Source organism: Cyanistes caeruleus, chromosome 33 (assembly GCF_971803275.1).
Source record: "Cyanistes caeruleus chromosome 33, bCyaCae1.hap1.1, whole genome shotgun sequence".
NCBI classification, from domain to species: domain Eukaryota; kingdom Metazoa; phylum Chordata; class Aves; order Passeriformes; family Paridae; genus Cyanistes; species Cyanistes caeruleus.
In genome coordinates, this window is record NC_141734.1 from 2,212,873 (window position 1) to 2,234,549 (window position 21,677).

General features: G+C 65.3%; 1 protein-coding gene across 1 annotated transcript in view; it reads left to right on the plus strand.

Moving 5' to 3' along the window:
* Window positions 1-901: 901 nt before the first annotated feature.
* SKIC2 (SKI2 subunit of superkiller complex) overlaps window positions 902-21,677 on the plus strand; it is a 28,031-nt gene continuing 7,255 nt past the window's right edge. The window contains exons 1-19 of the mRNA XM_086870686.1: window positions 902-914; window positions 1,624-1,705; window positions 3,000-3,053; window positions 3,653-3,834; window positions 4,486-4,611; window positions 5,416-5,561; window positions 6,923-7,069; window positions 7,346-7,430; window positions 9,130-9,236; window positions 10,486-10,632; window positions 11,291-11,390; window positions 12,084-12,296; window positions 13,169-13,279; window positions 13,370-13,481; window positions 14,982-15,100; window positions 15,892-16,029; window positions 17,482-17,634; window positions 19,151-19,249; window positions 21,158-21,332. Coding sequence (XP_086726812.1) covers window positions 3,023-3,053; window positions 3,653-3,834; window positions 4,486-4,611; window positions 5,416-5,561; window positions 6,923-7,069; window positions 7,346-7,430; window positions 9,130-9,236; window positions 10,486-10,632; window positions 11,291-11,390; window positions 12,084-12,296; window positions 13,169-13,279; window positions 13,370-13,481; window positions 14,982-15,100; window positions 15,892-16,029; window positions 17,482-17,634; window positions 19,151-19,249; window positions 21,158-21,332 — 2,191 coding nt within the window. The 5' untranslated portion in view covers window positions 902-914; window positions 1,624-1,705; window positions 3,000-3,022. The remainder of the gene's footprint in view (window positions 915-1,623; window positions 1,706-2,999; window positions 3,054-3,652; window positions 3,835-4,485; window positions 4,612-5,415; window positions 5,562-6,922; window positions 7,070-7,345; window positions 7,431-9,129; window positions 9,237-10,485; window positions 10,633-11,290; window positions 11,391-12,083; window positions 12,297-13,168; window positions 13,280-13,369; window positions 13,482-14,981; window positions 15,101-15,891; window positions 16,030-17,481; window positions 17,635-19,150; window positions 19,250-21,157; window positions 21,333-21,677) is intronic.

The window sequence follows — 21,677 nt, forward strand, 5'->3', positions numbered from 1 at the left end:
GGGTCTCAGGGTGGTTTTGAGGGGTCTCAAGGCTCTGGGTATTTTGGGGAGGGGTCTCAAGGCTCTGGGGTGGGATTTGGGGAGGGGTCTCAGGGTGGTTTTGAGGGGTCTCAGGACTCTGGGTATTTCGGGGAGGGGTCTCAGGGCTCTGGGTATTTCGGGGAGGGGTCTCAGGACCCCCCCGTGGCCCCCCCAGTGCCCCCAGGAGCTGGCTCAGGACCCCAGACCCACGAGCTCTCTTTGCCCTGGACCCCACCCCCGTGGCCGGGGGGCTCCGGGCGGAGCGGGACCCCCGGACGGGCGCCCTGCTGGGCTTCAGCGAGGTGGGCGGGGGTCCCGGGGGGATTTGGGGGGTCCCGGGGGGTCCTGGGGGGATTTGGGGGGTCCTGGGGGGGATTTGGGGGGTCCTGGGTGGTCTCAAGGGGCTCCTGGGGGGAATTTGGGGGGGTTTCTGGGGGTCTCAAGGGGTTTTGGGGGTCTCAGGGGGTCTCTGGGGGGTCCTGGGGGGTCTCAGGGGGATTTTGGGGGGGTCTCAGGGGAGATTTGGGGGGGGTCTCGGGGGATTTTGGGGGGGGGTCTCAGGGGGGATTTTGGGGGGGGGTCTCAGGGGGGATTTGGTGGGGGTCTCTGGGGGTCTCAGGGGGGATTTGGGGGATTTTGGGGGGGGTCTCAGGGGGGATTTTGGGGGGGGTCTCAGCGGGGATTTTGGGGGGGGTCTCTGGGGGTCTCAGGGGGGATTTGGGGGGGGGTCTCAGGGGGGATTTTGGGGGGGGGTCTCAGGTCTCCCCTCCCCCCCAGGAGCTGCTCCCCTCCCTGGGGCTCTCGGCCTCTTCCTCCCCCTCCCTGCTGCGCCCCCCCCGGCCCCCCCGGCGAGGGGCTGAGGGGAGGGGGCTGCAGCGTCCCCTTCTGGCCAGGTACGGGACCCCCGGGACCCCCCAAAACACCCAGGGACCCCCCAAAACCTCCCCGGGACCCCCCAAACACCCCCCGGGACCCCCCCGGGACCCCCCAAAAACCCACCGGGACCCCCAAACCCACCCCCCGGGACCCCCAAAAACCTCCTCAGGACCCCTGAGACCCCCCAAATCCCCCTGGGACCCCTCAAACCCCCCTTGGGACCCCAGACCCCCCCCAATCCCCGCAGGGTTTGAGGAGGAGCCCACCCTGGAGCAGCTCCGGAGCCCCCCAAATCCCCCTGGGACCCCCCTGGGACCCCCCAAACCACCCTGGGACCCCCCAAATCCCCCCCAAATCCCCCCTGGGACCCCCCCAAACCGCCCCAGACCCCCCCAGGACCCCCCAAACCCCCCAAATCCCCCCCAATCCCCGCAGGGTTTGAGGAGGAGCCCACCCTGGAGCAGCTCCGGAGCCCCCAAATCCCCCCCAAACCCCCCCTGGGACCCCCCTGGGACCCCCCAAAGCCCCTGGGACCCCCAAATCCCCCCCAAATCCCCCCTGGGACCCCCCAAATCCCCCCCAAATCCCCCTGGGACCCCCCAAATCCCCCCCAAATCCCCCCTGGGACCCCCCAAACCCCCCAGGACCCCCCAAATCCCCCCCAAATCCCCCCCCTGGGACCCCCCAAACCCCCCAGGACCCCCCAAATCCCCCCCAATCCCGCAGGGTTTGAGGAGGAGCCCACCCTGGAGCAGCTCCGGAGCCCCCAGCCCGGGGGGGGAGGAGCAGGAGGTGGATTTCGAGACAGGTACAGCCCCCTCCCCAATTCCCAGAGACCCCTCCCCAAATCCCAGAGACCCCTCCCCAAATTCCCCAGAGACCCCTCCCCAAATTCCAGAGACTCCTCCCCAAATTCCAGAGACCCCTCCCCAAATTCCAGAGACCCCTCCCCAAATCCCAGAGACCCCTCCCCAAATTCCCCAGACCCCTCCCCAAATTCCCCAGAGACCCCTCCCCAAATCCCCCACAGACCCCTCCCCAAATTCCCCAGACCCCTCCCCAAATTCCCCAGAGACCCCTCCCCAAATCCCCCACAGACCCCTCCCCAAATTCCAGAGACCCCTCCCCAAATTCCAGAGACCCCTCCCCAAATCCCCACAGACCCCTCCCCAAATCCCCCACAGACCCCTCCCCAAATTACAGAGACCCCTCCCCAAATCCCACAGACCCCTCCCCAAATCCCCCAGAGACCCCTCCCCAAATTCCCCAGAGACCCCTCCCCAAATTCCAGAGACCCCTCCCCAAGTCCCAGAGACCCCTCCCCAAATTCCCCTGAGACCCCTCCCCAAATTACAGAGACCCCTCCCCAAATTCCCCAGAGACCCCTCCCCAAATTCCCCAGAGACCCCTCCCCAAATTCTCCACAGACCCCTCCCCAAATTCCCCAGAGACCCCTCCCCAAATTCCCCTGAGACCCCTCCCCAAATTCCAGAGACCCCTCCCCAAATTCCCCAGAGACCCCTCCCCAAATTCCCCACAGACCCCTCCCCAAATTCCCCAGAGACCCCTCCCCAAATCCCAGAGACCCCTCCCCAAATTCCAGAGACCCCTCCCCAAATCCCAGAGACCCCTCCCCAAATTCCACAGCCCCCTCCCCAAATTCCCCAGAGACCCCTCCCCCAAATTCCCCACAGACCCCTCCCCAAATTCCCCACAGACCCCTCCCCAAATTACAGAGACCCCTCCCCAAATCCCACAGACCCCTCCCCAAATTCCAGAGACCCCTCCCCAAATTCCCACAGCCCCCTCCCCAAATTCCCCAGAGACCCCTCCCCAAATTCCCCAGAGACCCCTCCCCAAATTCCCCCAGCCCCCTCCCCAAATTCCAGAGACCCCTCCCCAAATCCCCAGAGACCCCTCCCCAAATTCCCCACAGACCCCTCCCCAAATCCCAGAGACCCCTCCCCAAATTCCAGAGACCCGTCCCCAAATTCCAGAGACCCCTCCCCAAATTCCCCAGAGACCCCTCCCCAAATCCCACAGAGCCCCCTCCCCATTTTTGGGGGGCTGGGGGGGGTCTCAGAGCTCCCCTCCCCCCCCAGAGCTGCTGACGACCCCCCCGGGGATGAAACGGGGGGTGCAGTTCCAGCCCCAAGGTAGGGGAGGGGTCTGGGGGGGTTTGGGGAGGGGGCTTGGGGGTCTGGGGGGATTTGAGGGGGTCTGGGGGGGGTTTGGGGGGATTTGGGGTCTGGGGGGATTTGGGGAGGGGGCTTTGGGGGTCTGGGGGGATTTGGGGAGGGGGCTTGGGGGTCTGGGGGGGCTTTGAGGGGGTCTGGGGGGGGTTTGGGGGGGGTTTTGGGGGGTTTTGGGGAGGGGGATTTGGGGTCTGGGGGAATTCGGGGAGGGGGCTTGGGCGTTTTGGGGGGCTTAGGGGGGGTTTTGGGGGGATTTTTTGGGGGGTTTTTGGGTCTGGGGGCTTTTGGGGGGGTTTTGGGGAGGGGGTTTTTGGGTCTGGGGGCTCCCCGGGGGGGTTTTTGGGGAGGGGGTTTTTGGGTCTGGGGGCTTTTGGGGGCGTTTTGGGGAGGGGGTTTTTGGGTCTGGGGGGGTCCCTGGGGGGTTTTTGGGTCTGGGGGCTCCCCGGGGGGGTTTTTGGGTCTGGGGGCTCCCCTGGGGGGTTTTTCCCTGTGGGGGGGGCAGATTTGGGGGTCTCGGGGTCGTTTCCCCCCCCCCCCCAAACGCCCCCTCCCCATTTCAGCCTCGGGGGGGTCTCTGTCCCTGTGGGGGCTCCTGGAGACCCTCGAGCCCCTGGAGCTGGGGGGGGGTCCCGGCCCAGCCCGGGGGTCTCCCCAGCCCCCCCCGGCCGCATTTGGGGAGGGGTCCGCGCCCCCCCCGCCCCCCCCGCGGCGCTCGGACAGCCTGGAGGAGCTGCTGGGGCAGGTGGGAAATGTGGGGAGGGGGCTTCGGGGGGGGGTTCAGGGGGGGTTCAGGGACCCCTCCCCAAATTCCCAAACCCCCAGGGTGAGGAGGGGGCTTCGGGGGGGCTCTGGGGGGTTCAGGGACCCCTCCCCAAATTCCCCATCCTTTGGGGGGGGTTCAGGGGGGTTCTGAGACCCCTCCCCTCATTTCCCACCCCCCTAGGGTGAGGAGGGGTCTTGGGGGTCTCTGGGGGGGTTCAGGGGGGTTCTGAGACCCCTCCCCACATTCCCCACTCCCCCAGCAGGATGGGGAGGGGTCTCTGGGGGGTTCAGGGGTCTCTGGGGGTCTCTGGGGGGGCTCAGAGACCCCTCCCCAAATTCCCCACCCCCCAGCAGGATGGGGAGGGGTCTCGGGGGTCTCTGGGGGGGTTCAGGGGTCTCTGGGGGGGTTCAGGGGTCTCTGGGGGGGTTCAGAGACCCCTCCCCAAATTCCCCACCCCCCCGCAGCAGGATGGGGAGGGGTCTCGGGGGTCTCTGGGGGGGTTCAGGGGTCTCTGGGGGGGTTCAGGGGTCTCTGGGGGGGCTCAGGGGTCTCAGGGGTCTCTGGGGGGGTTCAGGGGGGGTTCAGGGGGTTCAGAGACCCCTCCCCTCACTCCCCACCCCCCCCCGGCAGGATGGGGAGGGGTCTCCGCCCCCCGCGCCCCCCCCGGAGCCCCCCGAGGAGGTTTGGGCCGAGCTGATCGACGCCAGCACCCCCGTGGGGGGCTTCGAGGAGCTGCTGCCAGAGCCCGCGCACAGGGTGGGATTTGGGGGGTCCTGGGGGGGTCTGGGGGGGCTTGGGGGGGGTCTGGGGGGTCCTGGGGGGGATTTGGGGGGGGTTTGTGGGGGTCCTGGGGGGGTCTGGGGGGGCTTGGGGGGTCCTGGGGGGGGTCCTGGGGGGTCCTGGGGGGGATTTGGGGGGGATTTGGGGGGGCTTCGAGGAGCTGCTGCCGGAGCCGGCGCACAGGGTGGGGTTTGGGGGGGCTTTGGGGGGGATTTGGGGGGGGTTTGGGGGGTCCTGGGGGGGTTTGGGGGGGTCCTGGGGGGATTTGAGGAGGTTTGGGGGGGTCCTGGGGTGATTTTTGGGGTGGTTTTGGGTTTTTTTGGAGGTTTTTTGGGTTGGTTTTTGGGGGTTTTGGGATGGTTTTGGGGTTTTTGGGGTGGTCTTGGGGTGATTTTTAGGGTGGTTTTGGGCTTTTTTGGGGTTTTTGGGGTGGTTTTGGGATTTTTTGGGGTGGTTTTTGGGGTTTCTGGGGTTTTTGGGGTGGTTTTTGGGGTTTTTGGGGTTTCTGGGGTTTTTGGGGTGGTTTTTGGGGTTTTTGGGGTTTTTGGGGTGCTCAGAGTGACCCCCAGCCCCATTTTCACCCCCCCAGTGGCCGTTCCAGCCGGACCCGTTCCAGCAGCGCGCGGCGCTGTGCCTGGAGCGCGGGCACTGCTGGGGGGCCCGGGGGGCTTTGGGGGGGTTTTTTAGGGGGGTTTTTGGGGTTTTTGGGGTGGGTTTTTGGGGTTTTTGGGGTGCTCAGAGTGCTCAGAGTGACCCCCAGCCCCATTTTCGCCCCCCCAGTGGCCGTTCAGGCCGGACCCGTTCCAGCAGCGCGCGGCGCTGTGCCTGGAGCGCGGGCACTCGCTGCTGGTGGCCGCTCACACCTCGGCCGGCAAAACCGCGGTGGCCGAGTACGCCATCGCGCTGGCCCGGCGCCACATGACGCGGTGAGACCCCCAAAACTGCTCCAGGGACCCCAAAATCCACCTGGGGACCCCAAAATCCACCTGGGGAACCCAAAAGTGCCCCAGGGACCCCAAAACCGCGGTGGCCGAGTACGCCATCGCGCTGGCCCGGCGCCACATGACGCGGTGAGACCCCAAAATGGGGCTGGGGACCCCAAAATCCACCTGGGGACCCCAAAATGGGGCTGGGGGACCCCAAAATGGGGCTGGGGGTCCCTAAATTGGGCTGGGGGACCCTAAAACTGTACCAGGGACCCCAAAACTGCCCTCAGGGTCCCTAAAAATGCCCTGGGGGACTCAGTGAGACCCCCAAAACCGGCCTGGGGACCCCAAAACCACCCCAGGGTTTTTTGGGGTGTCCCCCCCAGGTTTTTGGGGTGACCCCCCCATGTTTTTGGGGTAACCCCTCCATGTCCCCCCCAGGGTTTTTTGGGTTGTCCCCCCCGTGTCCCCCCCATGTTTTTGGGGTGACCTCTCGTGTTTTTGGGGTGACCCCTCCGTGACACCCCCGTGTTTTTGGGGTGACCCCCCCAGGTTTTTGGGGTGACCCCCAGGTATTTTGGGGTGACCCCCCCGTGTCCCCCCCATGATTTTGGGGTGACCCCCAGGTATTTTGGGGTGACCCCCCCGTGTCCCCCCGTGTTTTTGGGGTGTCCCCCCCAGGTATTTTGGGGTGTCCCCCCCATGATTTTGGGGTGACCCCCAGGTATTTTGGGGTGACCCCCCCCATGTCCCCCCTAGGGTTTTTTGGGGCGACCCCCCCATGTTTTTGGGGTGACCCCCCCGTGTCCCCCCCATGTTTTTTGGGGTGTCTCCCCCCATGTTTGGGGTGACCCCCCCAGGTATTTTGGGGTTAAGCCCCCCGTGTCCCCCCCGTGTTTTTGGGGTGTCCCCCCCAGGTTTTTGGGGTGACCCCCAGGTTTTTGGGGTGACCCCCCCGTGTTTTTGGGGTGACCCCTCCGTGTCCCCCCCATGTTTTTGGGGTGTCCCCCCCATGTTTTTGGGGTGACCCCCCCAGGTATTTTGGGGTGACCCCCCCAGGTATTTTGGGGTGACCCCCCGTGTCCCCCCCAGGTATTTTGGGGTGACCCCCAGGTATTTTGGGGTGTCCCCCCCAGGTTTTTGGGGTGTCCCCCCCAGGTATTTTGGGGTGACCCCCCCGTGTCCCCCCCCAGGTATTTTGGGGTGACCTCTCGTGTTTTTGGGGTGACCCCCCCGTGTCCCCCCCATGATTTTGGGGTGACCCCCCCAGGTATTTTGGGGTGACCCCCCCGTGTCCCCCCCATGATTTTGGGGTGACCCCCCCAGGTATTTTGGGGTGACCCCCCCGTGTCCCCCCCCAGGTCCATCTACACCTCCCCCATCAAGGCTTTGTCCAATCAGAAGTTCCGGGATTTCCGCGCCACCTTCGGGGACGTGGGGCTCCTGACGGGGGACGTGCAGCTGCGCCCCGAGGCCGCCTGCCTCGTCATGACCACCGAGATCCTCAGGTGGGGAGGGGTCCCCAGGGGTCCTGGGGGGTCCTGGGGGGGGTCCCGAGGGGTCCTGGGGGGTCCTGGGGGGATGGGGAGGGGGTCAGGACCCCCAAACCCAGCCCCAAATCAAACCCCAAACACGGCCCCAAAGCTGAGGTCACCTGCCTGGTGATGACCACCGAGATCCTCAGGTGGGGAGGGGTCCTGGGGGTCCCGGGGGGTCCCGGGGGGTCCTGGGGGGGTCCCGGGGGGTCCTGGGGAGGGGCTCAGGACCCCCAGGACCCCCCCCAGGTCGATGCTGTACAACGGCTCCGACGCCATCCGGGACCTGGAGTGGGTGATCTTCGACGAGGTGCACTACGTCAACGACGACGAGGTGGGGAGGGGGCGTCCTGGGGGGGTCCTGGGGGGGCTGGGGGGGATTTGGGGGGTCCTGGGGGCGTCCTGGGGGGTCCTGGGGGGGTCCTGGGGGGATTTGAGGGGTCCTGGGGGGGTCCTGGGGGAATTTGGGGGGGTCCTGGGGGGTCCTGGGGGGGTCCTGGGGGGGTCCTGAGGGGTCCTGGGGGGATTTGGGGGGTCCTGGGGGGGCTGGGGGGTCCTGGGGGGGTCCTGGGGGGATTTGGGGGGTCCTGGGGGGTCCTGGGGGCGTCCTGGGGGGTCTGGGGGGGTTTTGGGGTGGTTTTGGGGTGTTTTGGGGTGTTTTGGGGTGTTTTGGGGGTTCCCGGGTGGTTTTGGGGTGGTTTTGGGTGTTTTTGGGGTGTTTTTGGGGTGTTTTGGGGTCCCCTGACCCCCCGTGCCCCCCAGAGAGGAGTGGTGTGGGAGGAGGTGCTGGGGGGGTCCCGGGTGGTTTTTGGGGGTCCTGGGGGGTGTTTTTGGGTGTTTTGGGGTGTTTTTGGGGTGATTTTGGGGTGTTTTTGGGTGTTTTGGGGTGATTTTGGGGTGTTTTGGGGTGTTTTGGGGTGGTTTTTGGGGTGATTTTGGGGTCCCCTGACCCCCCGTGCCCCCCAGAGAGGAGTGGTGTGGGAGGAGGTGTTGGGGGGAGGGTCCCAGGTGGTTTTTGGGGGTCCTGGGGGGTGTTTTGGGGTGTTTTTGGGGTGTTTTGGGGTATTTTGGGGTGTTTTGGGGTGATTTTGCGGTGTTTTTGGGTGTTTTGGGGTCCCCTGACCCCCCGTGCCCCCCAGAGAGGAGTGGTGTGGGAGGAGGTGCTGGGGGGGGTTCCCGGGTGGTTTTTGGGGTGTTTGGGGGTGTTTTTGGGTGGTTTTGGGGTGGTTTTGGGGTGTTTTGGGGTATTTTGGGGTGTTTTGGGGTGTTTTTGCGGTGTTTTTGGGGTGTTTTGGGGGTGTTTTGGGGGTTTTTGGGGTGATTTTGGGGTGTTTTGGGGTCCCCTGACCCCCCGTGCCCCCCAGTGGGGTGTGGTGTGGGAGGAGGTGCTGGGGGGGTTTTGGGGGGGTCCTGGGGGGTGATTTTGGGGTGTTTTTGGGGTGTTTTGGGGTCCCCTGACCCCCCGTGCCCCCCAGAGAGGAGTGGTGTGGGAGGAGGTGCTGGGGGGATTCCTGGGGGTGTTTTGGGGGGGTTTTGGGGGTTCCCGGGTGGTTTTTGGGGTGTTTTGGGGTGGTTTTGGGGGTGTTTTTGGGGGTTTTGGGGTCCCCCAGGGTGATTTTGGGGTCCCCTGACCCCCCGTGCCCGCCAGCGGGGAGTGGTGTGGGAGGAGGTGCTGGGGGGGGTCCCGGGTGGTTTTTGGGGGTCCTGGGGGGTGTTTTTGGGGTGTTTTTGGGGTGTTTTGGGGTGTTTTGGGGTGATTTTGGGGTGTTTTGGGGTGGTTTTGGGGTGTTTTGGGGTGTTTTGGGGTGTTTTGGGGTGATTTTGGGGTGTTTTTGGGGTGTTTTGGGGTCCCCTGACCCCCCGTGCCCCCCAGAGAGGAGTGGTGTGGGAGGAGGTGCTGGGGGGTTTCTGGGGGTGTTTTGGGGGGGTTTTGGGGGTTCCCGGGTGGTTTTTGGGGGTTTTGGGGTGGTTTTTGGGGGTTTTGGGGTCCCCCAGGGTGATTTTGGGGTCCCCTGACCCCCCGTGCCCCCCAGCGGGGTGTGGTGTGGGAGGAGGTGCTGATCCTGCTGCCCGAGCACGTGAAGCTGGTGCTGCTCAGCGCCACCGTCCCCAACGCCCTCGAGTTCGCCCAGTGGGTCGGGTACGGTCTGGGGGGGCTCTGGGGGGTCCTGGGGGGGTCTGGGGGGGCTCTGGGGGGGTTATGGGGGGGCTCTGGGGGGCTTTGGGAGGGTCCTGGGGGGCTTTGGGAGGGTCCTGGGGGGGCTCTGGGGGTCCTGGGGGGGCTCTGGGGGATCCTGGGGGGCTTTGGGAGGGTCCTGGGGGGCTCTGGGGGGGATCTGGGGGGTCCTGGGGGGTCCTGGGGGCTCTGGGGGGGCTCTGGGGGGCTCGGGGGGGTCCTGGGGGGCTTTGGGAGGGTCCTGAGGGGTCCTGGGGGGCTCTGGGGGGGCTCTGGGGGGGCTCTGGGGGGAGTCTGGGGGGTCCTGGGGGGCTTTGGGGGGGTCCTGGGGGGTCCTGGGGGGTCCTGGAGGGGGTTTGATGGGTCCTGGGGGGGCTCTAGGGGGTCCTGGGGGGCTTTGGGGGTGTCCTGAGGGGTCCTGGGGGGGCTTTATGGGGGTCCTGAGGGGATTTGGGGGGTCCTGGGGGGGCTTTGGGGGATCCTCAGGGGGGTTTGGGAGTCTTGGAGGAGTTTGGGTGCCCCTGGGGGGATTCAGGGGGGTCCTGAGGGTCTTTGGGGGTCTCTGAGAGGGACATGGGGGGGGATCTTGGGGTTTGGGGGGTTCTCAGGGGGTTCTGGGGGGGTCCCTGAGGGTGTTTGGGGGGTCCCAGGGGTGGTTTGGGGGTCCCAGGGGTGGTTTGGGGGGTCCCAGGGGTGGTTTGGGGGGTCCCAGGGGTCCCAGGGGGTCCCTGGGGAGGTTTTGGGGGTCCCAGGGGTGGTTTGGGGGTCCCAGGGTTGGTTTGGGGGTCCCAGGGGTGGTTTGGGGGTCCCAGGGGGTCCCGGGGGTGGTTTGGGGGTCCCTGTCAGGCTGTCACGGTGTTTCTCACCCCTGTGTCAGTCGCACCAAGCGCCGCTGTGTCCGTGTCCTGAGCACGCCGCGGCGCCCGGTGCCGCTGGAGCAGTTCAGGGGTCCCAGGGGTGTTTGGGGGTCCCAGGGGGTCCCAGGGGAGGTTTTGGGGGTCTCTGGGGTCCCTGTCAGGCTGTCTCTGTCCCCGTCAGTCGCACCAAGCGCCGCTGTGTCCGGGTTCTGAGCACGCCGCGGCGCCCGGTGCCGCTGGAGCAGTTCAGGGGTCCCAGGGGGGGTGTTTGGGGGTCCCAGGGGGTGTTTGGGGGTCCCAGGGGTGGTTTGGGGGTCCCTGTCAGGCTGTCACGGTGTTTCTCACCCCTGTGTCAGTCGCACCAAGCGCCGCTGTGTCCGGGTCCTGAGCACGCCGCGGCGCCCGGTGCCGCTGGAGCATTTCCTGTTCACCGGGAACAGCGCCCGGAACCGGCTCCAGCTGTTCCAGCTGCTGGGCCCGGGGGGCGCCTTCAGCACCCAGGGGTGAGACCCCCGAACCTGACCTAAACCTGTTTAAATCTGACCCAAAACCTGACCCAAACCTGACCTAAACCTGACCTAAACCTGACCTGAACCTGACCCAAACTTGACCCCAAAACCTGACCCAAAACCTGACCCAAACCTGGCCCAAAACCTGACCCAAACCTGGCCCAAATCTTGACCTAAACCTGACCTGAACCAGACCCAAATCCTGCCCCAAACCTGACCCAAACCTGCCCCACATCTGCCCCCAAGCTGCCCCCCAAGCTGCCCCAAACCTGCCCCAAACCTGACCCAAACCTGCCCTATAGCTCCCCTGCCCCATAGCTCCCCTGCCCCATAGCTCCCCTGCCCCATAGCTCCCCTGCCCCAGACGTGCCCCACAGCTCCCCTGCCCCATAGCTCCCCTGCCCCATAGCTCCCCTGCCCCATAGCTCCCCTGCCCCATAGCTGCCCCATAGCTGCCCCATAGCTCCCCTGCCCCAGACCTGCCCCATAGCTCCCCTGCCCCATAGCTGCCCCCAAGCTGCCCCCCAATCCTGCCCCATAGCTCCTCTGCCCCAGACCTGCCCCATAGCTCCCCTGCCCCATAGCTGCCCTGCCCCATAGCTCCCCTGCCCCAGACCTGCCCCAGACCTGCCCCACAGCTGCCCTGCCCCAGGTACTACGCGGCGGTGGAGGCCAAGAAGGAGCAGAGCAGCAAACACGCGCAGAGCTTCGGGGCACGGCAGCCCACCCTGGGCGCCCCCAACCCCGGCCAGGTACGGGGGGTCCCGGGGGGTCCCAGGGGGTCCCACTGACCCCAGACCCCCAACCCCGGCCAGGTACGGGGGGTCCCGGGGGGTCCCAGGGGGTCCCACTGACCCCAGACCCCCAACCCCGGCCAGGTATGGGGGGTCCCGGGGGGTCCCAGGGGGTCCCACTGACCCCAGACCCCCAACCCTGGGCAGGTACGGGGGGTCCCAGGGGGTCCCACTGACCCCAGACCCCCAACCCCGGCCAGGTACGGGGGGTCCCGAGGGGTCCCAGGGGGTCCTGGGGGGCTGGGGGCTGCTCAGGGGTCCCACTGACTCCAGACCCCCAACGCCGGGCAGGTACTGGGGGTCCCATGGGGCTGATGGGGGTCCCATGGGGCAGATTGGGGTCAGTTTAGGGTCCCATGGGGCAGTTCAGGGTCAGTTTGGGGGGCAGTTTGGGGTCCCATGGGGCAGTTCAGGGTCAGTTTGGGGGTCCCATGGGGCAGTTCAGGGTCAGTTTGGGGGTCCCATGGGGCAGTTTGGGGTCAGTTTGGGGTCAGTTTGGGGTCCCCCTGACCGCTCTCACCCCACCAGGAGCGGGCTGTGTGGCTGTCCCTGCTGCAGACGCTCCATGGGGCAGTTTGGGGGTCCCATGGGGCAGTTTTGGGGTCCCATGGGGCAGTTTTGGGGTCCCCCTGACCGCTCTCACCCCACCAGGAGCGGGCTGTGTGGCTGTCCCTGCTGCAGACGCTCCGCGAGCGGGAGCTGCTCCCGGCCGTCGCCTTCACCTTCTCCCGGGGCCGCTGCGAGGAGCAGGCGGCGGCTCTGGGCTCGCTGCAGCTGCTGAGCGGCGCCGAGCGCGCCCAGGTGCGGCTCTTCCTGACGCGCTGCCTCGCCCGCCTGCGCGGCTCCGACCGCCGCCTGCCCCAGGTGCGCCGGCACGGGGGTTTGGGGTGTGGGGAGGGGGGTTTGGGGTGAGGGGAGGGGGATTTGGGGTGTGGGGAGGGGGGTTTGGGGTGCGGGGAGGGGGATTTGGGGTGCGGGGAGGGGGGTTTGGGGTCCCACAGGTACCAGGACGGGGGTTTGGGGTGCGGGGAGGGGGGTTTGGGGTGTGGGGAGGGGGGTTTGGGGTAAGGGGATGGGGGTTTGGGGTGTGGGGAGGGGGTTTTGGGGTGCGGGCAGGGGGGTTTGGGGTGAGGGGAGGGGGATTTGGGGTGTGGGGAGGGGGGTTTGGGGTGCAGGGAGGGGGGTTTGGGGTGAGGGGAGGGGGGTTTGGGGTGCGGGGAGGGGGGTTTGGGGTGTGGGGAGGGGGGTTTGGGGTGTGGGGAGGGGGGTTTGGGGTGCGGGGAGGGGGGTTTGGGGTGAGGGGAGGGGGGTTTGGGGTGTGGGGAGGGAGATTTTGGGGTCCCACAGGGACCAGGACGGGGATTTGGGGTGTGGGGAGGGAGATTTTGGGTGTAGGGAGGGGGATTTTGGGGTCCTGAGGGGATGGGGAGGGCAATTTTGGGGTGTGGGGAGGGCGATTTTGGGGTATGAGGGGGACAGGGATTTTGGGGTCCCACAGGGACGGGGATTTTGGGGTGAGGGGACAGGGATTTTGGGGTGTGGGGGACAGGGACAGGGATTTTGGGGTGTGGGGGGACAGGGACAGGGATTTTGGGGTGTGGGGGGACAGGGACGGCGATTTTGGGGTGTGAGGGACAGGGATTTTAGGGTATGGGGGACAGGAAGGGCGATTTCGGGGTAAAACAGGAAGGGTTCGTACCTCGAGGAGCGGATCCAGCGCGTTCCTCCCCGCGCAGGTGCTGCAGCTGTCGGAGCTGCTGCAGCGCGGCATCGGCGTCCACCACGGCGGCGTCCTGCCCCTGCTGAAGGAGGTGGTGGAGATGCTCTTCAGCCAGGGGCTGGTGAAGGTGAGCGGGGAAAAAGGGCACGGCCGGGCGTGGGGCACGGGGGTCCGGCCCCACGGCGTCGCCCCCACGGCTGCCCCGCGCCCGGCCCAGGTGCTGTTCGCCACAGAGACGTTCGCCATGGGGGTGAACATGCCGGCCAGGACCGTCGTCTTCGATTCCATCCGCAAACACGACGGGAACGGCTTCCGGGATCTCCTGCCCGGTGAGGGGCTGGCCGTGGGGCAGGGGGGAGAGAAAAGGAAAACGTGAGGGGGAAACGGGGGGGAAAGCGGGGAGGGGAAATGGGGGAAAGCAGGGCTGAGAAAATGTAGAAATAGGGGAGAAAAGAGTGAGGAGAAATGGGAGGAAAGAGTGAGAAATGGAGGGAGGAGAGTTGTAGTCGTGAGGGGAGAAAAGAGCAGAAACATGAGGGGAAAATGGGGGAAAAGAGCGGGAAAACATGAGGGGAGAAAAGAGCGGGAAAACGTGAGGGGAAAATGGGGGAAAACGTGAGGGGAGAAAAGAGCAGAAACGTGAGGGGGAAACGGGGGGGAAAGCGGGGAGGGGAAATGGGGGAAAGCTGAGAGGGAAAATGGGGGAAAGCAGGGCTGAGAAAATGTAGAAATAGGGGAGGAAAGAGTGAGGAGAAATGGGAGGAAAGAGTGAGAAATGGAGGGAGGAGAGTTGTAGTCGTGAGGGGAGAAAAGAGCGGGAAAACGTGAGGGGAGAAAATGGGGGGAAACGTGAGGGGGAAACGGGGGGAAAGCGGAGAGGGGAAATGAGGGAAAGCTGAGAGGGAAAATGGGAGAAAGCACGGCTGAGAAAATGTAGAAATAGGGGAGGAAAGAGTGAGGAGAAATGGAGGGAGGAGAGTTGCAATCGTGAGGGGAATCGTGAGGAGAAAAAGGGCGGGAAAACGTGAGGGGAGAAAAGAGCGGGAAAACGTGAGGGAAGAAAAGAGCAGAAATATGAGGGGGAAACGGGGGGAAAGCAGAGAGGGGAAATGGGGGAAAGCAGGGCTGAGAAAATGTAGAAATAGGGGAGGAAAGAGTGAGGAGAAATGGGAGGAAAGACAGAAAAAACGGAGGGAGGAGAGTGGCAGTCGTGAGGGGAAATGTGAGGGGAGAAAAGAGCAGAAACATGAGGGGGAAACGGGGGGAAAGCAGAGAGGGGAAATGGGGGAAAGCTGAGAGGGAAAATGGGGGAAAGCAGAGAGGGGAAATGAGGGGAAAGCGCGGTTGAGAAAATGTAGAAATAGGGGAGGAAAGAGTGAGGAGAAATGGGAGGAAAGAGAAAAAACGGAGGGAGGAGAGTGGCAGTCGTGAGGGGGAAATGTGAGGGGAGAAAAGAGCGGGAAAACGTGAGGGGAGAAAAGAGCGGGAAAACGTGAGGGGAGAAAAAGGGCGGGAAAACGTGAGGGGAGAAAAGAGCGGGAAAACGTGAGGGGAAAAAGGCCAGAAACACGAGCGGGAGAGGGCAGGAAACGTGAGGGTGGAAAGAATGGGAAACACGAGGGGAAAAGAGAGGGGAAACGAGAGAGCAAAAAGGCAGAAAATCTGAGGGAGAAAGAGCAGGAAACAGGAGGGGAAAGCATCAGGAGAAGCGACGGGAATGGTGAGGGGAAGAGCGGGAGGATCCGTGAGGGGAAGAGCGGGAGGATCCGTGAGGGGAAGAGCGGGAGGATCCGTGAGGGGAAGACGCCGGCGGCTCTGCGTCCCCACAGGCGAGTACACGCAGATGTCGGGGCGCGCCGGCCGCCGCGGGCTGGACGCCACCGGCACCGTCATCATCCTCTGCAAGGGAGCCGTGCCCGAGCTGTCGGATCTGCACCGCATGATGCTGGTCAGTGCCCGGCGCGTGTCCCCGCGCTGTCACCGCCATGTTCCTCCTGTGTCCCTGCCGTGTCCCCACTGTGTCACTGCTGTGTCACCACTGTGTCCCCACAGCGTCAGCGCCATGTTTCCGCTGTGTCCCCACACTGTCACCGCCATGTTCCCACCGTGTCCCTGCCGTGTCCCCGCCATGTCCTCACCTTGTTCCCCCCGTGTTCCTGCCGTGTCCCCACCGTGTCCCCGTCGTGTCCCTGCCATGTCCCCGCCATGTCCTCACCGTGTTCCCCTCGTGTTCCCGCTGTGTCACTGCCGCGTCACCACCTTGTCGCTGCCATGTCCCCACTGTGTCACCGCCGTGTTCCCCCCACGTTCCCCTCATGTGTCGCCACGTCCTCACCGCGTTCCCCTCGTGTCACCGCCGTGTCACCCCATGTCCCCACATGTCCCCATCGTGTCCCCACTGTGTCCCTGCTGTGTCACCGCTGTGTCCTCACCGTGTTCCCCTCGTGTCCCCGCCATGTCCCCACCATGTCACCCCATGTCCCCGCCATGTCCCTGCCATGTCCCCACGTGTCCCCCCACGTCCCCACCGTGTCCCCACCTGTCCCTGCCATGTCCCCGTTGTGTCCCCACATGTCCCTGCCATGTTCTCACTGTGTCACCCCGTGTCCCCACATGTCCCCCACCATGTCCCCACCTGTCCCTGCCATGTCCCCACCGTGTCCCCACCTGTCCCTGCCATGTCCCCACCGTGTCCCCACCGTGTCCCCCCCACGTCACCCGTCCTGTCCCCCCGGCCAGGGCCGGCCGTCTCCGCTGCAGTCGCGGTTCCGCCTGACGTACCCCATGATCCTGCTGCTGCTCCGCGCCCCCGCCCTGCGCCCGCACGACCTCATGCGCCGCAGCTTCGCCGAGTTCCCGCTGCGCCGCGACGCCACGGTCAGCGCCGGGGGACGGCTGGGGGGGACCCCGGGGGTGGGGGGCACCCCAATGAGGGGGTGGGGGGCACTGGGGACACCCCAATGAGGGGTGGGGGGCACTGGGGACACCCCCGGGGGTGGGGGGCACCCCAATGAGGGGGTGGGGGGCAATGGGGACACCCCAATGAGGGGTGGGGGGCACTGGGGACACCCCCGGGGGTTGGGGGGCACCCCAATGAGGGGGTGGGGGGACCCCGGGGACACCCCCAGGGGGTGGGGGGCACACCAATGAGGGGGTGGGGGGCACTGGGGATACCCCCGAGGGGTGGGGGGCTCTGGGGACACCCCCAGGGGGTGGGGGGCACCACAATGAGGAGTTAGGGGACACTGGGGACACCCCAATGAGGGGTGGGGGGCACTGGGGACACCCCCAGGGGGTGGGGGGCACCCCAATGAGGGGGTGGGGGGCTCTGGGGACACCCCTGAGGGGATGGGGGGACACTGGGGATACCCTTTTGGGGGTTGGGGGGCTCCGGGGACACCCCCAGGGTGTGGGGGGCACCCCAATGAGGGGGTGGGGGGACACTGGGGATACCCTTTTGGGGGTTGGGGGGCACTGGGGACACCCCTGAGGGGGTGGGGGGACACTGGGGACACCCCCAGGGTGTGGGGGACACCCCAATGAGGGGGTGGGGGGACACTGGGGATACCCTTTTGGGGGTTGGGGGGCTCCGGGGACACCCCCAGGGTGGGGGGGATACCCCAATGAAGGGTTGGGGGGCAATGGACAGGGTGGACACTGGTCTGTCCCCAGTTTGGACCCCCAGCTGTCCCCACCCACATGTCCCAATGTCCCACACCCCATGACCCCCCCGTGTCCCCCCCAGACCCAGATCCCCTGTGACCCCCATGTCACCCCCCATGACCCCCCATGTCACCCCCAAATGACCCCCCATGACCCCCAATGACCCCCAAATGACCCCCCATGACCCCCTGTGACCCCCCATGACCCCCATGTCCCCCCCAATGTCCCCCCAATGTCCCCCCAGGCCCAGACCCCCTGTGACCCCCCCAATGTCCCCCCAATGTCCCTCAATGTCCCCCCATGTCCCCCCAGGCCCAGACCCCCCATGTCCCCCCATGACCCCAATGTCCCCCCAATGTCCCCCCGTGTCCCCCCAGGCCCAGACTTGCCGCGTGGCCCCCCAATGTCCCCATGTCCCCCCCAATGACCCCCATGTCCCCCCAGGCCCAGACCCCCCCGTCACCCCCCCAATGTCCCCATGTCCCCCAATGTCCCCCCGTGTCCCCCCAGGCCCAGATCCCCCATGACCCCCCCAATGTCCCCCCAATGTCCCCCCAATGTCCCACCAGTGTCCCCCCAGGCCCAGACCCCCCTGTCACCCCCCGTGTCCCCCCAGGCCCAGACCCCCCCTGTGACCCCCCCCAATGTCCCCCCGTGTCCCCCCAGGCCCAGACTCGCCGCGTGGCCGCCCTTCGTGAGGCCCTGGCGGCTCTGGGGGACCCCGAGGGGACAGAGGGGGGTGACAGTGGGGACATGGCGGACCTGCCGCAGTATCACCGCGCCGTGCAGGGGCTGCGCCGCGCCCGCGCCGTGCTGCAGGTGGGGCTGGGGTCTGGGGGGGGTCCTGGGGGGGTCTGGGGGGTCCTGGGGGGTCTGGGGGGTCCTGGGGGGTCCTGGGGGGGTCTGGGGGGACAGGGGGGACAGGGGTGACAGGGGGGACAGGGGGGACATGGCGGACCTGCCGCAGTATCACCGCGCCGTGCAGGGGCTGCGCCGCGCCCGCGCCGTGCTGCAGGTGGGGCTGGGGGCTCGGGGGGGTCCTGGGGGGGTCTGGGGGGGTCTGGGGGGTCCTGGGGGTCCTGGGGGGTCTGGGGGGGTTCTGGGGGGACAGGGGTGACAGGGGGGACAGGGGGGACAGGGGGGACATGGCGGACCTGCCGCAGTATCACCGCGCCGTGCAGGGGCTGCGCCGCGCCCGCGCCGTGCTGCAGGTGGGGCTGGGGGCTTGGGGGGGGTCCTGGGGGGTCTGGGGGGTCCTGGGGGGTATTTGGGGACACCTGGGGGACATCTGGGGGGGTCTGGGGGCTTCTGGGGGAGTCCTGGGGGGGTTCTGGGGGGGTCTGGGGGGGTCTGGGGGGTCTGGGGGGGGTCTGGGGGGTGTTTGGGGACACCTGGGGGGGTCTGGGGGGGTCTGGGGGGTCCTGGGGGCTTCTGGGGGGGTCCTGGGGGCTTCTGGGGGACACCTGGGGGGGGCTGGGGGGGTCCTGGGGGGTCCTGGGGGGGGTCTGGGGAAGACAGGGGGAGGCTCCTGGGAGGTTCAGGGGGGTCCTGATCCCCATTTTGGGGGTCCCGATGCCCATTTTGGGGGTCCTGATCCCCATTTTGGGGGTCCCAGTGCCCATTTTGGGGGTCCCGGTGCCGATTTTGGGGGTCCCGGTGCCGATTTTGGGGGTCCTGATGCCCATTTTGGGGGTCCTGATCCCCATTTTGGGGGTCCCGATCCCCATTTTGGGGGTCCCGATGCCCATTTTGGGGTTCCAGTGCCCATTTTGGGGGTCCTGATCCCCATTTTGGGGGTCCCGATGCCCATTTTGGGGTTCCAGTGCCCATTTTGGGGGTCCCGGTGCCCATTTTGGGGGTCCTGATCCCCATTTTGGGGGTCCCGATGCCGATTTTGGGGGTCCCGATGCCGATTTTGGGGGTCCCGGTGCCCATTTTGGGGGTCCCGATGCCGATTTTGGGGGTCCCGATGCCGATTTTGGGGGTCCCGGTGCCCATTTTGGGGGTCCCGGTGCCCATTTTGGGGGTCCCGATGCCCATTTTGGGGGTCCCGGTGCCGATTTTGGGGGTCCTGATCCCCATTTTGGGGGTCCTGATCCCCATTTTGGGGGTCCCAGTGCTCATTTTGGGGGTCCTGATCCCCATTTTGGGGGTCCCGGTGCCCATTTTGGGGGTCCCGATGCCCATTTTGGGGGTCCCGATGCCGATTTTGGGGGTCCCGATGCCCATTTTGGGGGTCCCGATGCCCATTTTGGGGGTCCTGATCCCCATTTTGGGGGTCCTGATCCCCATTTTGGGGGTCCCGGTGCCCATTTTGGGGGTCTCGGTCCCGCAGCGCTGCCTGGCACAGGGGGGACAGCGGCTGCTGGCTCCGGGCAGGGTGGTCGTGGTGAGCACGGCGAGACACCGCAACGCGCTGGGGCTGGTGCTGCAGGTACCCCCCAAAAACACCCCCAAAACACCCCGAAAACCCCCTAAAAACACCCCAAAAGCCCCTGAAAACACCCCTGAAAACACCCCTGAAACACCCTGAAAACACCCCAAAAAATCCCCTAAAAACACCCCTGAAAACCCGCCCAAAACACCCTGAAAACCCGCCCAAAACACCCCCAAAACACCCCTAAATCACCCCAAAAAATCCCCTGAAAACACCCCCAAAAAGACCCCTAAATCACCCCAAAAACACCCCCAAAACACCCTGAAAACACCCCAAAAAATCCCCTAAAAACACCCCCAAAACACCCTGAAAACACCCCAAAAGTCCCCTAAAAACACCCCTGAAAACAACCCCAAAACACCCCCAAAACACCCTGAAAACACCCCAAAAAATCCCCTAAAAACACCCCTGAAAACCCGCCCAAAACACCCCAAAAATCCCCTGAAAACACCCCTGAAACACCCCCAAAACACCCTGAAAACACCCCAAAAAATCCCTGAAAACACCCCAAAAAATCCCCTGAAAACACCCCCAAAACACCCTGAAAACCCGCCCAAAACACCCTGAAAACCCGCCCAAAACACCCCCAAAACACCCCTAAATCACCCCAAAAAATCCCCTGAAAACACCCCCAAAAAGACCCCTAAATCACCCCAAAAACACCCCCAAAACACCCTGAAAACACCCCAAAAAATCCCCTAAAAACACCCCCAAAACACCCTGAAAACACCCCAAAAGTCCCCTAAAAACACCCCTGAAAACAACCCCAAAACACCCTGAGAACACCCCAAAAAATCCCCTAAAAACACCCCCAAAAACACCCCCAAAACACCCCCAAAACACCCCCAAAACACCCTGAAAACACCCCAAAAAATCCCCTAAAAACACCCCTGAAAACACCCCCAAAACACCCCAAAAAATCCCCTAAAAACACCCCCGAAACACCCCCAAAACACCCTGAGAACACCCCAAAAAATCCCCTAAAAACACCCCCAAAAACACCCCAAAAACACCCCCAAAACACCCTGAAAACACCCCAAAAAATCCCTGAAAACACCCCAAAAATCCCCTGAAAACACCCCTGAAAACACCCCAAAAAAAAAACCCCTAAATCACCCCAAAAAATCCCCTAAAAACACCCCCAAAACACCCCTGGAAACCTGCCCAAAACACCTCTAAAACACCCCAAAAAACACCCTAAAAACACCCCTGGAAACACCCTGAAAACCTGCCCAAATCACCCCAAAAACACCCTGAGAACACCCCTGAAAACACCCCAAAAAATCCTTAAAAAGACCCCAAAAACATCCCAAAAATATCCCCGAAACACCCCCAAAAACACCCTCAAAAACACCCTGAAAACCCGCCTAAAACCCCCCTAAAGCACCCCAAAAACACCCCAAAAACACCCCCAAAAACCTTCCAAAAACACCCTGAAATCGCCCCAAAAAACACCCTGGAAACAGCCCCAAAAAAAACCCTAAATCACCCCAAAAAAACACCCCAAAAACCTCCCAAAAACACCCCCCAGACCCCCCCAAAACCCCCCCAAACCCCCCCCAGGACCCCCAAACCCACCCAGACCCCCCCGGGACCCCCCCAAACCCCCCCAAATCCCCCCCAGACCCCCCCAAACCCTCCCCAATACCCCCAAAACCCCCCCAGGACCCCCCCAAACCGCCCCAGGACCCCCCAAACCCCCCCAAATCCCCCTCAAACCCCCCCAACCCCCCCCAGACCCCCCCAATACCACCCAAACCCCCCCAGACCCCCCCAAACACCCCCAAAACCCCCCCAGGACCCCCCCAAACCCCCCCAAACCCCCCCAAATCCCCCTCAAACCCCCCCAAACCCCCTCAGGACCCCCCCAAACCGCCCCCTCCCCACCCCGGGGGTCTCTCCCAGGTGACCCCCGGGGGCTCCGGCCGCACTTGGACCACGCTGGTGCTGAGCGAGAAGCCCCCCAAAAATGGGGAGAAGCCCCCCAAAAGTGGGGAGGAGCCCCCCAAAAGTGGGGACCCCCCCCCGGACGTGCCGTACCCCGAGGATCTGCTGCTCACCCGCCTCTTCCTGCCCGAGGGTCTGCACCCCAAAACATCTGGGGGGGACCCCCCGCTTTTGGGGGGTCTGGGGGTCCCCCATGATGGATTTGGGGGGGTTTGGGGGGGTCTGGGGGTCCCCCGTGATGGATTTGGGGGGGTCTGGGGGGTCTGGGGGTCCCCCGTGATGGATTTGGGGGGGTCTGGGGGGTCTGGGGGTCCCCCGTGATGGATTTGGGGGGTCTGGGGGTCCCCCGTGATGGATTTGGGGGGGTTTGGGGGGGTCTGGGGGGTCTGGGGGTCCCCTGTGATGGATTTGGGGGGGTCTGGGGGGGTCTGGGGGTCCCCCGTGATGGATTTGGGGGGGTTTGGGGGGGTCTGGGGGT